The 18,298-nt window shown below is 47.8% G+C and overlaps 1 protein-coding gene across 3 annotated transcripts in view; it reads left to right on the forward strand.

Annotated features, from left to right (window-relative positions):
• The window catches only part of SIK2 (salt inducible kinase 2), a 90,017-nt gene extending 71,810 nt beyond the window's left edge, over nt 1-18,207 (forward strand). Inside the window, exons 12-16 of one of the 3 annotated variants that reach the window (XR_008327813.1) lie at nt 61-224; nt 1,196-1,309; nt 1,640-1,731; nt 11,378-11,827; nt 17,698-18,207. Coding sequence is in view for 2 of the 3 variants with exons in the window: in XM_053367402.1 (XP_053223377.1) it covers nt 61-224; nt 1,196-1,309; nt 1,640-1,731; nt 2,500-3,067 (938 nt within the window). In the remaining variant the exon portion in view is untranslated. Of the gene's footprint in view, nt 1-60; nt 225-1,195; nt 1,310-1,639; nt 1,732-2,499; nt 6,752-11,377; nt 11,828-17,697 lie in introns of those variants that run through there. The other 2 variants (XM_053367403.1, XM_053367402.1) reach the window with 2 other exon arrangements.
• The last annotated feature ends 91 nt before the right edge of the window (nt 18,208-18,298 follow it).

Genomic DNA, 18,298 nt, shown 5'->3' on the forward strand with positions numbered 1-18,298 from the left:
ATCTTAACATCCAGGGATTGCTTTCCTTCTAAAAACTGCTCTGCCTTGTCCTCAATCCAGGAATTGTGGCATTTAGGCAGCACCTTCAGAATCTAGCCCGAACCAAAGGAATCCTGGAGCTTAACAAAGTCCAGCTGTTCTATGAACAGATGAGGTCGGAAGATGAGCCTGCCCTGGCCTCCACGTCTCCCCATCTGCAAGACCTCAGGAGTGGTCCCCAGCAGGTACGCCATTTCTGGGGCATGTTTGCCATATCTCTTGTGAGCCATGGAGTCCTTAAGCTACTCCAGCTGAAGCAGCACAGAGAAGTCAGGATGTGTTGGTAGGCAGAGAGAGCAAACTTAACTGGGGCACCTGCCACACAAGAAGCCAACAAATCTGAGCTGGGTGTAATTTCTTAGCTTTCATCTGGGCTTTGTTACCATCTCCATTTCTAAATCTGAAACCTCTTGGTGCCGGGGTGGGTTTGATTGGCGTTCGGAGTACAGTGGTACCTCGGGTTTGGAACTTAATTCTTTCTGGAGGTCCATACTTAACCTGAAACTGTTCTTAACCTGAAGCACCACTTTAGCTAATGGGGCCTCCTGCTGCCGCTGCACCACCGCTGTACGATTTCTGTTCTCATCCTGAAGCAAAGTTCTTAACCCGAGGTACTATTTCTGGGTTAGCAGAGTCTGTAACCTGAAGCATATGTAACCTGAGGTACCACTGTATAGGAAAAGGAGGTTGTGGACCTCAGGTCTGTGTGGGAGGGGTTGGGAGCTCTGCGGGCCAGACATATGCAACGCATGAGCCACTAAAAGACTCCTACTCAGAGGAGACCCGCTCAAATTAATAGATGTGGCTGACAGGCTCGTTAAGTTCAGTGGAGCTACGCTAAGTAGAAGTTAGTTGGATAACACCAGCAACCTGTGATTTCTCTAGGAAGCAGGCTTCACTCACAAACATGCAGGCTTGCTAACCACACTTGGAGATTTTGAAATTTCTTTCCAGCCTGGCTGAATGGCAGAGGGTTGGACCTGGCTTCAGGTCATTTGCCCGGCTCCCGATCTGGCTCTTGTTTCAATGGACTTTGCTACTTGTCAGAGTTTTAAGTGGGAAATGTGGCCTCTGGATCAGCAGAAGGTCTCTACAGCACGTTCATCCTTTCCCTCTTTCTCTCTTTCTCTCTGTCTGTCTCTCTCTCTCCCCCAAGGAGGAAACACCCCAACAGCAGGAAGCTGCCTCTGCTTTTGCTAACGGCATCCATCCCCAGTTGCTCTCCAGGCGGCAGAGCTTAGAAACGCAGTACTTGCAGCACAGACTCCAGGTATGGTGCCTCCTTTGGAAGAATTAGGCCGCTTCAAACAACACAGAAGTTTATAGGGAGTGCTGCTGCCTCTCCTTCTCTCTCGTCTCCCCACTAAAATGGGTCGAGATATAAGACACACTACTCTCCCCTCCTCCAGGGTTTCAAATAACAAAGCCATGGGGCTCTCATGGCCGGCTGCACATATCATGGCAAAACTAGTTGTGATGGGGAGCAGTGGGCTTACCAGCAAGCTCAGTCCCTACATTATTTCAGTTGCCGGCTAAAGTATTATAGCAGGACTATAAAGTGTTGTGTATATGATGATACAGCGAGTCTTCCTTGTTTCAGAAGCCCAGTCTGCTTTCAAAAGCTCAAAACGCCTGCCAGGTTTTTTGCAAGGAATTACCCCGGAGCCTGGAGCAGCAGTTACAGGAACACAGGTGAGCCAGAAGGCAGCAGCGCCCACTGGTTTGGACCTGCTTGTATATATAAGCTTGCTTTAAGAGTTAGAGGGAGCTTAATTAGGATGCTTTTCCACCCACCTCCAGATTTATGTGTTTTTGGATGATGGCTCACAAGATTGCAATTCTTTATAGCATAAGATGGGTGGATGGTTCCCAGGTGATCTCCAACAGTGTATGCGGGCAGCACTGAATTGTCATGGGTGTGCTGCCCCGTTCTCTTTGTCAGCAGTGTTTCTCTCCAGATTGAATTGTTAGCCAGTCCCAAAAGCGGGGAGGAATTCACATATTTGCTTTTTGCTGCTGGCTTCAGGCTGAGATGGCTCTGCCTTGTAGACCTGGAAACTTCCAATGCAAAATTTGTCACCCCAAGGTTCGCCCAAAGCCTCCCTCAGCTCATTTTGTATATTTTCCTGCTTTTAAAATCTATGCTTAAAAGTGTGTACTGCATAGAAATTAGAGCAGTGGTGTTCGTTCGTTTGTCTATCTTGGTTTCCTCGATCCTTAAAGAAAATAATTCAAAAACTGAATTACGTTTTTAAAAAGACTTAGTTTGAATTAATTTGGGGGCAGTGCAGCTGATAGGTTTTCTGATCCTTGCTCCAAGTGGAGGTTTAGACTAGATGTCATTTTTTAATGTCTGATGCTAGCTTGGCAATCCAAAATCCTTGCCTCTAGAGGAGAATAAAGCGGCATGGCTTTTAAGAAACTGGCTGAACCAACTTTTCTCGCTCTCTCTCAATCCAGGTTGCACCAGAAGCGGCTGTTTCTCCAGAAGCAATCCCAGCTGCAGGCGTATTTCAACCAGATGCAAATAGCGGAGAGTACCTACCCCAGACCAAGCCAGCTGTCCCTCACATGCCACGAGGAGCAGCAGCCGCCACCCCCTCCCCAGTTCAGTCTGGTGCAGCCCCTGAGCCCCGTCTTGGAGCCTTCTGCAGAACAAATGCAATACGACCCTTTCCTTAGCCAATACCAGAAGCTTCAACTTGACCAGCCACCCTCACCCCCGATCCACGGTTCCTCTCGACTGCCCTCGCAGATCCCCCTGCAACAGCAGCAGTATCCCTATCAGACTTGCGAATTGCCCGTTGGCACCTCGTCTGAACCAGACTATGCCAGCCAGCATCCATATCCCCTGGGCCCGACCCAGCAGAGCAGTGTAGCAATGACCGACAGCCGGCGGAGTTCAGACCCTCCTGGATCCCAGTCTAGCTACGAGGCGTTAGGCCTGGTGGAGCTGCCGGGGCTCTTTGATTGTGAAATGATGGAGACTGTTGACCCCCAACATGGTGGCTACGTCTTGGTGAACTAGCAAGTGTTGGAGTGTTGTGGATAGAAGGTGGATTGTTTGAAGTGAAGGACAGAAATGCATGTGGATTTCCATGTACGTCCCATCCCTAAAATTCATGGTTTGTGACCCAACCCTTGACCTTAACAGATGATTATACAAACCCTCCTAAATTGGTACTAGCAGGGAAATGACTGAGCGTCACTCGCTCTGCAAGGAAACTCGATGGCAGGGGTTGTGGAGGCAAGGTACTGCACTTTTGATAGGGGACTACTTTGAAAGGAAAGAGGCAAGACACTTGCAGGGAAGAAGGAGATCTGCAAACCATGCAGCCCCTGTCAGAGGAAGCCTGGAAGGGATCAAGAAGAGTAGCGAACATGGGACGACACCATGCTACTTGGCAATAAAAGCAATACATTTTTCATTGGAACGCTGCAAAGTTGAGCGCTGATATTGAAGCAAATCAGGAACGTCGTGTGCTGGGGATTGAACAACCTTTCTCTGAGCTGCCGGTGTGGAATTTGACTGCAGCCGATCTTCAGAGGACTCACGTGGCTCCTCTCACAATCTCCACTTCCTTCTGTTGACTCTCGCCAGGAAATTCCTGATCTTTATGAACCCTGACAAGCCCCTGGATCTTGTGACGAAAGGGTCCATATACCGTTGTCAAAAGAAGGCTGGAGTTGGACGTCCAGGATTTTCATAGAACTTAAGTGTGTGTTGGAAGCCCCTCCAGAGATCAATGGACAAGAATTGGGAGGTGGAGGTGGGGGGTGGGGAAGACCCAGGGGTGTGTGGGGAGGCTGTACAATGTTGCCCCTTGGGGGAGCATGGGGGGAGCTGTGATCACTGGAGAAGTAGTTATAAGCTGCCCTTTGTTGCTTTTCTGTTTTAAAAGAAGAAGCAACTTTACTTTGGACTAAGCAGTGTGTATTCCTTTTGGTTTCTTAGGCTTTGTATATTTCGACAGTTATTTAGGGAATTAGCATTTTAAGGACGAAACAAAATGAGCTTATCAGAAAACCCATGTGAAGTGATAGTGCTGTGCCTTTTTGGGTTCATTTTGAGACTCTTACGCTTTTTCTTTTTTTTTTTTCTGAAGTAGAAAATACCCCCCCATTTATGTCCATGCTGACGCCAAAGTCCCTTCAGAGCTCAAATTCCACCATGTGGAATGCAGGTTTAACGTTCTCCTTAAGTGTTTCTGACTTGTTCATCATTAGTATATCTGAAATGTTAAAATGTATTACAGCAATATTTAGGATCAATAACTGTTGACTTGTTAACCACTTCAACAGGCAATCTGCTCTATCAAGCGTTTGGCCGAGACCTTTTGCGATGCATGACACGCTGGCCACAAAACCATAGGAAAGAATACAGAGGATCCCTTGAATTTGTCACGTAAGAGGATTTAGATAATAATAAATGCCGTGACAGTGTTAGGAAAGGCACTACGGGTTACTGAGCATCCTGCTGGGAGCAGATGAAGATTTAAGCACAACACAGATTTGTTTTAAGCACAAAGAACAATGGATTAGCAAAGTCGATCTGGCTGAAGACAAATGTAGGCCTGGTTCTCAACTGCAGGGCTCAACTGGCACCTGAGCTGCACCACTTTGGGCTGCAGGTGTGGCAGTGCCCCATCTGGGCCCTTCTGGGTGTGGGGCAGCAGAGGGAAGGCAGCTGGCAGGAAGCAGCTGGCAATAGGACCTCTGCAGCAGCTACCACCTGTTTTCAAGAAATTCAGATGCTTTAAAGAAAAGAAGCACAAACCTCAAGCCCTCTCACTCCCCAAGTTGCTGAAATGGTGCCTTGTCAGGCTTCCCAGTTTTCTAAACAAAAGGTTCTCAACGGAGAACTTCCAGTTCAGCCCTAATTTGGGGGCTTGTAAGGGGGAACATTCCATCCTGTGAGCCCCCCTCCAGCCCCCCCCCACCTACAGTCTGAAATGGTGCAGCCCAGCTTGGTGGTGAGAACTGTGCCTCTCTTCTTCAACTTTACCCCTCCCCTCCCGACCCATTTTCGTCCATGTGCCGCATTCACACTGTGCGATGCTTAAACTTCCCGTTTTAATTGCCACACCAACTGTTTGCTCCTAGCTGCTATCTTTGCCATTAATTCCCCCCCGCCTCAGCCAACTTTTGAACTCTCAGAGAAATGAGTGACTTGGAGACAGGCTTTGATTCAGCAAGGAGCTGTGTCCTGAAGAGACCTCTTGCCTTGCGGAATTCCTTCCTGTGGACGATCCTTGCCCTTAGGAACCAGGACCTTTGGGTTCTTGAGAGACGAGCCAGGAATTAATAACCTTCCGTTGACTTGTAAACTGCTGAAGCACGTTGACTAAGGTGCTTTTCCCGCAAGGAAATCCTTTCCTGCTGTATCCTATGCACTTTGGGTGGGGAGGAGAGGTCAGCCAAGCTGACGCCAACTGCCTTATTTCCTTGTAAGCAGTGAGAGGAACTCCCACTGGCCCTTGAGACCTGCCCACCCAGCTGCTAACCTCTTACTTTATTCAGTTTGCATATGGTGGTGGTGCTGTGAGCAAGCTTAGGTCAGCCATTCCTCTCCCCTTTGCTCTGTGGAGAAGGCAACCTCAGCCTTTGGACCCTGTCCAACCCACAGAAGTTTTTCAACGGGGGGCATTGCAGCAACGGTCTATGTTAGCCAAAACCTTGATGGGCTGGACGCCACGTTCAGACCTTGAGTTGTCTACTCTACACCCCCCCCCCCAATGTTCTTAGTCTCCGGAGCTGTTTCCCACAATAGGAGGAGGCTTTCATTGTGCGTGGAAGATCTAAGCGCTGGTATGTTGGTGGTCCTTGACTTAACGCCCAGGGAAGATTCGTGAGCTGGCGTCTCCTTTGCAAGACGTTACTCCGTGGCGACTGGGGAGTAAGGTTTGTTAGGATCCCAGCTCACGTCCTTGCAGAGGGCAGCCGAAGAGCAGAGATCCACCAAGGAATAACGCAGCTTTGGCTTGCACAGCTTTTCCTTCCCCTGGGTGGGGCGGGGGCACCCAGAGTACAACCTGTAGCCAGCCAGCCTCAGGAGGTGGCTGTAGCTCCAGATCCAGGTGCAGAGAAGTGATAAGCATCACTTTCCTTGGCAGTCGCTTTGTACCTCAGCAGATGGGGCAGAAGTTCTGAATGTTGAACTATATCAGGCATAGCTAACCCCTTCTGCTTAACAGCTTGTGTTTCGGAACATTTGTTGTCATTTATATTACAACAGAGGAAACCATTTTTCTTAACTCTACGTATCCTTAGCGCACTTGCCTGCCTTCTCTCTCTCTCTCTCTCTCTCTCTCTCTTTCTCTCTCTTAACTGCTCCTTCAGAATAGCCGCTTCTGTCGAGTCTGCTGTTATGTCGTTAGAGGATTTGTGTATACTACTGTATAACAATTACTAGCTTTATTAGTTTTAATACAGGTTCCTTTGAAGAGACTTTGGTGAGATGTACATGGGGCGGGGGGGTTAAACAAATTTTTCATATGGAGACAAGTGCAATATGTGTGTGTGGTACGTTCTTTAATGTATTTTTTTAAGAAGAGTTAAAAGGGTTTTTAGTCTTCGCTTTGGGAGAAATGCACTAGTTTGGTCAGCGCCGGTTTTTGGCGCATCCATCTGTAGAATCAACACGCAGTTGGTATGCTGGACTCTGTAAAAGCAATTACCGTGTATTAATGCAAAATAAAGAACATGGACCTTCTGGTTTTTTTATATATATACACATATAAAAAAAAAATGGTGAGCTGCAGTGGCCTTCTCTGTTCCTTTGCACTCCATGTTTGGTAGCCTTTCCCCTGGAGGAGATTCTGCATGCAAAAGGCACCTGTAGGCAACAAACTGTAAACCCAGATTCTCAAAAGGCTTCCTTCCCAAGTCCCGTTCCTGAGAATAGTCAGCCACCTTTGGAAACAAATAGTGGGAAGAGTTTTTACTTTGCAGGCAGCCTGCCAGAAAGAGACTGAGCAAGGAGTGATGTCCTGGACTGCAGAAGCACCTACTGCATAGGCATTTTCTCTCTTGGGACTCCACACCTTCACCCCTGGAAATGAACCAGGCTTTTAATGTTGCAATAGACTTTGAGCGGTCTTTGTGGAATTGTCAAGTTGCCGGGGTACAGCAAAGCTAGGAGACGGCTGAATGCATAGGCAGCACTGGGGCAGGAGGGAGTGCCTCTGCCCCTTTACCTTTAGGATCAAACCATTCATGGGAAATATATTGTTTCCCTTTCAGAAATCTAATGTGTGGAGCAAATCTCGCCCATTTCTCTCCCTTTGCCATGCCCTGACCTTCCCTCCCAATATATTTTTGGTGCCACCACTGGCAGGGACATGCAGACATATACTCTGCAGAATATATAATATGTAACATGAAAAGCAAACCACCTTCTTGCCAGAGTAGTTTCTTCAGCAAGGTGTCAAGCGGCCCTGTTCAATTCACGCTCTGTTGTTGACATCGGGAGAAGGATATTATGGTGATGAAAAACAGGAGCAACATTACAAGATGTCATTGCAACGATTCTCCTTTTCTTGTACTTTCTCTCCATTAGGATATGAATAATTCTGTTTGCCAGATACGATGGGAGTTGCAAATGGATTCCATAGATTAATTGGGGAACTTAAAAAATAATAATACTATATTCAGACTTGTTTTTCAGTGCAAGGCAGAGCCAGGCTTTGCAGAGAAGTCATACGCTAATCAGAAGCTACGTCTAGCAAATCTGAGACATTTGATAAGCAACAACATCTGTGTGTAGTTATATAAAATCTTAAGGTCTCTCTACTCAGTAATGTGTGTGATGGAAGAAACTGATTTGAGAAGTTGAAGGAAGAAAATATTAACCATTTGTAATCTGCACAGGAACATACCTTTATAGCAGGCTAAACCGATCGTGAGTTCAACTGTGTACTTGGCGGCTCCTTTAGCCCCACAGCAATGGCAGGCATGACCTGAGGAGGCTACTAATTGCAAAGCAATGCCCCTGTCCCATTTCTGTCCTACTTTATCACTGGTATCCATTGTCTCCTACGGCAGGGAGTTCCACCATTCATTGGCTGCAGTGGGCGATGGGTTTTTTTAAGATGGCTGTGTGTGAATCACTGTGTATACCTCCCACCAATATAATTGCCTATGGGGAAATATTTGCAATACATTACGGGTTTTCAGTTGTAAAGCATAGGCTCCCATTTTACTAACAAGCCAGCCAAGCAGAGGTTTTCCAGAACACCTTAGAGCAGGCTTCACCAACCTTGCAGATAAATATGGCATGATGAGCACAGGCTTTATCTACACATTCCTAGTCAGAACTTACTTGCGAGAAAAAGACAAACCAGTCATGTTCATACCGTTTGGCTTTGTAAATGCACTTGCTATCTTGACAGACTGCTCTTTTGGAAGGTTGCTCTTAAGATAAAATGATGAAGCAGACTTTTTTTCTGAAACGTGAGTACCGTATTTTTCCGTGTATAAGACTATTCCCTAAAAAATAAAGTCAAAAATTAGGGGGCGTCTTATACACGGATACCCCCCTCTTTTCTTAAATCTGAGTCCCCAAAGATAGGGGGTGTCTTATACATGGAAAAATACGGTATGTAGACTTGAGCTCTTTCTCTGAACACATCATTGTTAATGGCCATATCATGTGAGTTTTTTTTAAATCCTCCATGTGTTAAAAAAGCGATTTAATGTCTACATTTGAAGGGGACAGACATGCCAGTTGTTTGAAACCTTTCCCTCAGATTTTGGAACATAAATAGTAGCAACCTGTCTTTTTTTGCAATAATCCATCTAGAGTTTTGGGGAGAGGGAGAATTGGCAACAAGGAGCATAGAAGGAAGCAAATTAAACCAGGACGGCTATTTACTCTCCTAAATAGTCCAAGATGACGCGCTCTCTCTCTCTCTTTCCTCTGCTTCATGCACTGTGCTCTATATAAAGGGCTAGCCAGCATTTTCAAGCCAGTAAAATGATCAGGTGCCTTATATCCTGGAGGCTTCTAGAGAGAATGGAAGCGGAGAATGTGCTCTGAATGACGTCAGCTGGGTAAATAATACCCTGCATTGAAATTGCCAGAGTATGCATTACCCTTTCAGCGAGGCCCTGCTGAGGCCATCCTCCTGCAAAGAAAACTGCACAGGCCAGATGCCTTTTTCTGCAGTATATTTCTTTTCTCTCTCTTTTTTGTACAAAGCCGGAGTAGGAATTCAAGGGAGCGGAAAAGAGGGGGAAGGTGCCTGGAGAAACAAAATCTGCCCGTGCTCAGCGTGGAAACACCTTGGGCAAGAGACATTTTCACTGGCTGCTTTCTGTTTATCTCAGGACTGGCCATGCAAAATCAGAATCAGCCGGTCACCCATTTCCAAATTCAGCACCCTGAAGACAGCACATCTCTGTTCCTCGCTTCTTTCTTGTTTAAACCCAGAGAATAACATGGAAACATCTCTGTCGCTCACCTGTTTCTAGCCTCAAAAGTTTCCAGATAACTTCCAAGTTATTAGTTAACCTAGATTGTGGAAGCAGAATAAATTGAAGCAATATTAAATATTACCTAACAAATTTGGATCTCGAAATTTGTACTTCCTGGGGACAGAATCCATAGAGCTCAGTGTTTGACTGCTACTGCTTTATACCTGCTTTGGGGGAGCAAGTAATTATTGACACACACACCCCAGGCCTCTCTTCTTTTAGTGGCTGATGGCTCTCTGGATAGAAGGTAAAGGTAAAGGGACCCCTGACCATTAGGTCCAGTCGTGGCCAACTCTGGGGTTGCAGCGCTCATCTCGCTTTATTGGCCGAGGGAGCCGGCGTACAGCTTCCGGGTCATGTGGCCAGCATGATTAAGCCGCTTCTGGCGAACGAGCAGTGCACGGAAACACTATTTACCTTCCTGTCAGAGCAGTACCTATTTATCTACTTGTACTTTTGACGTGCTTTCGAACTGCTAGGTTGGCAGGAGCAGGGACCGAGCAACGGGAGCTCACCCTGTCGTGGGGATTCGAACCACCAACCTTCTGATCGGCAAGCCCTAGGCTCTGTGGTTTAACCCACAGCACCACCCGCGTCCCTACCAATCTGTTTATACAGCACTTTAATTTGCACCTACCAGGCAGTGTAGAAGTTTGAGAGAAAGGGCCCCTGCTCCTTTAGAGTGCACCTTTTAGCAAGAGAAATTGGGTGTCAAACCCTTTGGCTGGAGAGTGTTAAACCCTCCAGCTCTCTCATTCCCCCTTGCCATTTCCTCCAGCTGCTAATTCATCTCCGACCTTCAACAAGTGGCAATCACCTAGGCAGATGTGTTGGCATGGCAACAGCTCCAAGGAGACGCTCTGCTCGCACTTGCCAGTGCCTGACCCACAGTCACCTTGTGCAGGAAGAGAAGCTGCGGCCCCCTCTCCCCCCACCCCAGGTTACGGTTACAGCCACACTTGGATTAGTGTGCATAATGCATAAATCTCTATCTCTGCAGCCTTGCATGCAGCAGCCGCAACACACCTGGGGAGTGGATGCAGCGGGGATTGTTCCCAGAAGAAGCAAAGAAAGCAGTTGATATTCAGTCTGGACATGTATCGAGATTCTTGTTCTGGCTGAATCAACCCGTCACAATTAACGCTGGTATCTCTGTGTTGTTGATGTAACTGGGAAGTGTTAGGAGAGCCTTTCAACCCAGCACTTCTTAGCGTATATGTGTTGGCTCAGTAAACCTTACAAGAACCCTGTAAGGTAGACCAGAGTCATCCCTGTCGTGGGGGGGGGGGGTTACTTAATTGACACAGAAATTCCCACTGGTGAGCTCACAGCAGACACAAGGTTTGAAGTGCAGACGTATCGACTCATACATAACTTGCCCTCTTAGCTGTGACGCTGAACCAGCTCCCAAATCTGACAGCTGAGACTTGAAACATGTGGAGTTCAAGAGATCAATTTTCCAGATACCAGCTGTGAACCTTGATGGAGATTATACGCCTGCAAGCCAATAATGAGTAAGCAGAGGAGGTGAACTTAGAAAGAAGACTAGAAAAGGCCACATGCCCACATCTGTCCTGAGTTGTTCTTAAGTCTGGGGTCTTGGCCACTGACCTGTTTGCTGTCTCTTGGCCTCAATGCTGCTTCTGTAAAATGGGTATATATGACCTCTCTTTCACATTGCTGTTGTGATTGCAAAGACAAGAAACACCTTACAACTACTAAACCTTTTACCTCAAGTGAGCCTCCTTGGATGGGCAGAGGGGTCTGACTTCAAGACCACTGAATGGCCAGGAAGTGTTTTGTGACTTGCCGATTGAGGTGGGTTATTTATTGACACTTGCCTTTCTCTCTCTCTCTCTTCCAGTTAGCCTCAAGCTCTGAGGGGTCTGCACAGCCGACACTCCTTGCCAGAGCAAGCCTGACATCAGCAGTTGCCAAGGAAACGGGTTTATTATTATATTTATTATTATCAAAACCACGTTCTTTGGAAATTTAACGAAGTGCCCATCCGTCATTCCCTTTCTTGCCACTGTGGGGGCTGGTATCTTGGACAACACCTGGCTGGTATCCTAACCTTTCCAAACAACAACATAACATGTTTGTCCTTAGAGTCAGTGGCTGCCTCTGCAGGCTTGCTGTGAGCAAAGGGAGGGGCGGCATTTGGCATATTGAGTAAGTAGGCTTCCGCCTTGGCTGTCCCTGGTGGATGGGTAGGGGCAGCCATGTCACCTGTCACTGAATCGTAGAAAGGTAGAGTCAACTACCTGAAGGAGCAGCCTTTCAGATTGGAAGGACAATGCAGACTTTCTCCCAGGTTACAATGGCAGACTAAACGTTCCGAGTCAAAACAGCCTTATCTAGAAACAAATACTGGATCCATTAATCCATTAATAACATTAAGTCATTTCAAGCATGTTGGAAACCCGATATATTTCTGTTCTCACCCTTCCGTTTGGGAGTTCCAAGGCTGTTGCTATTTTTGTGTGGGTTTCCATCACAAACTGGCCAAATCCCGGCTGTACAATTACGGTTGATGGTTGATGATCAGACTTTGACCGTAAGGGATGTGACTGGGAAACGTCTTGGAAAGTGCAGTCCTACACTTGCTTTGACGCAACCTCATCTAATCTCCCCGCAAATTGGGATGAGTACTCAGCCAGCAAGTTGTGCAGAAGCATCTATGATTCCCACTGTCTTACCACAGAAATTTTGGGTATGGGTCTGCCCAGTAGTACTCTGGCTGGTTATCCAGATTTAAAAAACAAAACAAAACCACCCTGCAAAGCAATTTACACACACTTTGTGGTAAGAGGTTGTCTGTAGGATTCAGCCACTGTTTTTTGTGACTTGACTCCTGGACTTGATGAATGCAATCCCTCGTTTTCTGAAGGCCATTCGTACATTATGTGTGTCCGACACATATATTCCTCTCTGTGCCAGTATGCTTTTATTTTCTCTTTCTTGTTTTCCAAAGGGCTTATATCAGTGTTTGATTTTTCAAATCAGAACCCTGTGGGAACTGCAGCTGCTTAGAAAATGCCAAGCACCTCTGCTAACAAGAGTTCTCACAATAACCCTCCCTTTTATACCAAAATTCCCAGGGATGCTTTGGAAGCCAGTATCCTTCCAAGTCATCTTAGTGTTGTAAGCTTTCAGGGATCCACCTCTACAAAGCAAGGAATTATGTGGATATGGGGGGGGGGGTTCTTCGTACCACCAGTTACAAAATATTATGATCATTCCTGTCTCTGCATGTTCTCCGGCTCTCGGCCTGCAATTCTTGCCTCATGCCCCCGATGCACTTCAAAGCCCACTGGCTCCTGTCCCTGCCTCTCTTTTATCAGCTATTTATTTATCCTTGTTCCAGTTCAAAGTCCAAAACCTTCCAGTCTTGTTTTGTTAACATTTTCCCCCCTCAAAAACAAGCGCATTTTTGATAAACAGCCAGCAGGGCTGGGCTGAGCGTTCTCTTTGTGGTGGTACCAAGGGGAATTTATTCTGGCACTGCGAGGATCCCATCACAGTTGCTCGTGAGGAGCAGCGAAGGTTGAGCAGCAACCCTTCCCCCTATTTGTTCCCTACTTAACATGCATGCCAGACCTCTTTATTACTTGCTGTGTTTTGAAAAACGGGTCAGATAAATGGCAAGCCCTTATTGGGGAGCACAGTACAATCCCCAAACACCCCATGTCTTCACATTATTAAAAAACGAAACGAAAAGTGAGTCTGGTATTCTTGATGCCACGAATAAACTATTAAAGGTATAATAAAACACCAAGTGCCGTTCAGTGAAATTAGCAACCGAAAGCCTCTGCCTCAAGAAATTTCCAAACGTTTGGCAGTCAGGGAAGTAGACATGGGCAAATACCCTTATACCAATTTGCGCCAGGAATGAGGGATTTTATGCAAGGGGCTCCCCTCATAAAGGGACATTTGAGCAATGTTTTAAAGGAAGGAGAGGTGATGGCCCCCTGGCAGAGCAACAGAGAGGCAAGGAAGGGGCCACCGATGCTTTTGCTTCTCCCCAATTCAATCCCTGGGACGCGGCTGGCGCTGTGGGTTAAACCACAGAGCCTAGGACTTGCCGATCAGAAGGTCGGCGGTTCGAATCCCCACGACAGGGTGAGCTCCTGTTGCTCGGTCCCAGCTCCTGCCAACCTAGCAGTTCGAAAGCACGTCAAAGTGCAAGTAGATAAATAGGTACTGCTCCGGCGGGAAGGTAAACGGCGTTTCCGTGCGCTGCTCCGGTTCGCCAGAAGTGGCTTAGTCATACTGGCCACATGACCCAGAAGATGTACGCCGGCTCCCTCGGCCAATAAAGCGAGATGAGCGCCGCAACCCTAGAGTCGGCCACGACTGGACCTAATGGTAGGGGTCCCTTTACCCTTTATTCAACCCCTGGTGTCACCTGGTAGGGCTGGGAATGCCCCATCTGAAACCTTGGAGAGCCACTGCCAGTCAGTGCTGGTGAGGCTGAGCTAGATGCATCTCTGGTCTGGCTTGGTAAATGGCAGCTTCCTGCGTCTTAAGGGCCATATATCTCAGCAATGGGGGATTTGCTTGCCCACAGAAGGCCCCGCTTTCAAATCCCAGCAACTCCTGTTAGGACTGGGGAATCCTCCAGTCCAAAACTCTGTGGAGAGCTGCTGCCAGCCAGTGCAGGCAATGCTGAGCTGGAGGGACCGATTCTCTGACTCGGCATATATAAGGCAGCTTCCTCCCTTTGTCATTTATGCGAGAGAGCAGGCGAGTTGCACGCTGCGAGCTGTTTCCAGCTGGCAAGCTGCTGCAGCCCCGAGCCCAGCGCGAACTCATTCTTTCAGTCAACAGCGAGGCTTCGCAACAGCAGGGGGATTAATGCAAAGAGGCAGCTTGCTCGGCTCCCTCCGTGCTTCACCACCAGCTCATCGCCCCCATAAAGAGGGAGGGGAGGTCGTCACTGGAAAGTCAACGTTAGTGCTTCAGACAGAGAGAGGTAGCCGGGCAGGGTGACCTGTGGACAGAGAGCAGGACTGTCTGTTTTTCTCCTGCCGAGTGAGCGGGCCGAAGTTGTCACAGCGCTCTCTCGGATGCGAATCCAGAGGGAAACAAGAGCTCTTCTGAACGCAGATTGAGGCAGCAACTGGGAGGCAGCCAAAACCAACGCCAAGGCCTCAGGCTCCCTGGAGAAAGGGTCGCTGCATTCCTGGCGGCTGCCTGGTCACAAGGCGAGCCCGATGGTGACGCAACGCTGTCTGTTTACTGCCAGGAGCGAGCCCAGGAAAGAGCCTGCCCTGAGCAGACCCTTGCGGTGCCAAGGCGAACTGAGGTCAAGGCTCCTCCTTCTGGAAGCCAGGCAGGGGGTGACGAAAGACCGTGCTAAGGAGGCAAGGCCTCTCAAGTGCTGTGAAGGTGGATTTGGTGGGAAGTGAAGGGGGATTTCCCCCTTTTATTCCAATGGCCTAGTGTGTTTTGAGCATAGGGTGTTTTCCAAAGGGGACAAGTGCTGGCTGGTTCTCAGGACCGGCCCGAGAACTTCTCCTACCTGAGAGGGGGAAGGACAAATTGCATATTTCACGCCTGTAGGGTGGAAGGCAGGGAGACCAACAGTAGGTGGCGCCAGAGCCAATGAAAGTGGAGCCACCCTGAGCTCTTGTAGGTTGAAGGCAGACAGGTTGGTGGGGCAGTGCCCCCTTTCCACTAATGCAGCAGCCTCCACTGCTCACACCCCCTTCCATGCACAGACTGGCAGGTGGCTTTTCAATGTTGACAACGTCCTCTGCTGTACCTGAAGGCAGGATGAAGAGCACCTGTCACACCTCATGGTCCACATAGCTCTGTCCTCCAGTACCACCACCACCACTCCCTTCCCTTCCCTTCCCACCCCACATTTGCTTCCTCCCTCTACCCAATATTAGGGCTGGCCCTTCTAGTTCCCCAACTCCAGATTACTTCTGTCCCCTAGTGAGCCCAATGAGAGGAGGGACGGGATGGGAGTGATTTGACCTCTGCAAATCAACAGACATAGTGGCTCTTGGAAAGTGTCAGGCAGTGGGGTTAAGGGGAAAGGATTATCCATAGATAACACATTTTTCAGCAGCTATGAGATTTTATCGCGTGTTATTTTGCTGCCTTCGCCTTTTCTTCTTTGAGATTAAGAAATCCACAGGGCGAACCTCTGGATCCAATGCTTTCTCTGGAAGAATTAGTTTTCTATGCAGTTGGGAGTGTTTCCCCACAAGGGACATTAAAACCTGGACACACACCCTTGGCCTCAGGTGGTATATGCAACCCAGCAAAAGCTTCCCCATTGATTTTATATATATATATAGTGGTCTGAAGAGGGTGACTCTTTGGTAAGTTATCTTGATACTTTTTTGAGAGATTGAAAAGTTGTATTGCAAGGAGAGAGAACATTATCCTGCAACCATAGAACAGCAGAGGGTAAGTATTTTGGGGGAGGCAACAGCTCTGCTGAGCGATATAATGCCTGCACCACAAGCTGATGCCTGCCATGCTGACTCACAAGCTTAGTGGGCACAATAGATTGTAACTGGTGTGTGAACTGCTGTAGAGACAACCTGGAACCTCCTCAGAATTTGGTGCTGGTCCAGAAACCCCACCCTGCTTGTGTTCCAGGGTCTGTCAGTTCGATTCGTAATCCAGATGCAGCTGCTTTGTTGTTATGCTTAATAATGTTAGGCAGCCCCAAGGGAATGCACAATGTTTCACCCATTAGGCTGAATACACCCTGTTGTAAAACACACTTCTGATTCTCTTAGTAAGATCTCCTTCGGGCAGCCCTGCAGTGACCAGGTTTCTCTCACTGAGAAAAAGGTGTAGAAAATTTGGTCATAGATCATTGGTAGAGCCTCTGCTTTGGATGCAGAAGGCCCTGGTTCATTCCCTCCCAACTCTAGATAGGGTCAGGAGAGAACCAGTTCTGGTTGATGCCCATTGAGACCATTAGGGCAGAAACAAAGCTAACAGGCAGCACAGCCAGAGCCAATGGCAGGTAGAGACATCTCTTGATTGGTTGCAAGCAAAAAGGTAGGCAGGTGCAGACTAGCTGAGGTCAGAGCTTGGTAAGGCTGTGCCCTGTTAGCCCTAACAGAGTAGCCTCCACTGGAGGTAACGCTGCCTGAAACCCTCAAGAACTGCTGCTAGCCAGTGTAGACAATGCTAAACTAGATGGGTCAATGGCAGCTTCATATCAGTGGACCTGGGTCACTAGCAGGAAGGAAATACTGGTTCCAGGTCTTAGCTGCAAAAGGATTCTTTGGTCATTAATGTGATCGCTCAGAAGTCGGGGAGGGGGTGTGCCCAAGCTTTAATTGAAGCATGCAAAGTCAGCTTTTTATTGCAAGTTCCTGATAGTGACAAATATTAAAACTTGGGCAACAACAAAGTTCTGTACTGGATGTCAAAGGTTAGTTGAGCTGCAGGAGAAGAGGAATTCCTAAGAAGCAAAGAGCCTCTTATTTTCTCTGGCCAGCATCCTCTAGTTGAGAACTGTGGCAAAAAATAACTGATCTTTATGAGCAGATCTTGCATTGAGGCAGCAGTTTCCTAATCTAATAATAGGCCCCGAGCTTGTTGATGGCATGATTCATGCTGCATTGCATAAACCAGCTGGAAGGGTCGCTCCAGTCTCCAGAACATCAGCTCGAGACTAACAAAACTCCCAGCTGCTCTCTGCCTTTCTGTACATAGCAAGGCACACGTGAGCCTCTTCTTTGCCCTACTGAGCAAATGGGGACGGAGGCCACGCATGCACGGTTGCACCAATGTGCAAAAGCTCTTGTGGTGAGGACAATATGCCTTCATGCAGCCTGCTTTGTGTAGCAAGATATTCCTAGCTGTTAAGGAGGGTTGAATTTTTTTGCCTTTTGCAAAGCTGTTACAAGGCACAGGAGAGCACAGCTTCGGGGTGTGGGCAGGAGAGAAGCCAGTGCTGTTTAGAAGGACTAAAAGGGCAATCAGCAAGTACAGTGTTTAAATGGGACCAGCACTCTCCTATTTCTTCTCTAAAGTATGTTAAAAGGGGGGGGGGGGAAATCACCAGATTCTGAATCAGGCCACACTGGAGATCCCAGGCAGCCTCTGCTGTTTCCAAATAGGGACCAACTCAGCTGTGGAGGGAGAGGCTAGCAGCTCTCCTTAAGTCTGTTTCTGACTCAACCCTTTCTCTTCTCCTCTTCACAGCTTTGCCCAGCCACATCTCCTGCCCTTCCTGTGAGGATGATGCGCCGGTTTTCCAGATTCGCAACCTCTGTGTGTTGTTCCGGTGTTGGGGTGGAGATGTTCATTCAATCCCACTTCTGGCCACCCTGGTGGCAATGAATCTTCAGCCTGCAGCCCTGCTCCCATGTGAAATATTTAGTTACGTTATCTTTTGTGGGAAAACTTAGCGGCTGCATTTTCTTCCTTACAATTCAGGTGAACAAGGTCAAGTGACCAAAATCAACTCATTTGCTTCTGGGACTGGCTTCCTCAAACATTTCTTCAGAATAACATGTTTTGTGATTTTTTTTAACATGCGTAAGTTTAGGGTGAAAAATCATCTGCTGCCTCCCACTTCTTCAGGGCCCCCGGCTAGATGCATTAGCTGTACATGGTGAAGGATAGTCTCATTGGATGCTTAAAATGTCAGCTCTAGCCTCAGAAGGGAGACCTTGGCCTTCCCGTCATGAAATAAATCACCTGTTGCTCTCACATGTTGTCAGCACTTTTCTCATCTACTTTTGAGGCTGTGGATGATGCAGTTAGAGCTTTGGGTGCATGAAAGACAGAGAGAGACCAACAC

Source organism: Podarcis raffonei, chromosome 15 (assembly GCF_027172205.1).
Source record: "Podarcis raffonei isolate rPodRaf1 chromosome 15, rPodRaf1.pri, whole genome shotgun sequence".
In the NCBI taxonomy this organism is placed as follows: Eukaryota; Metazoa; Chordata; class Lepidosauria; order Squamata; family Lacertidae; genus Podarcis; species Podarcis raffonei.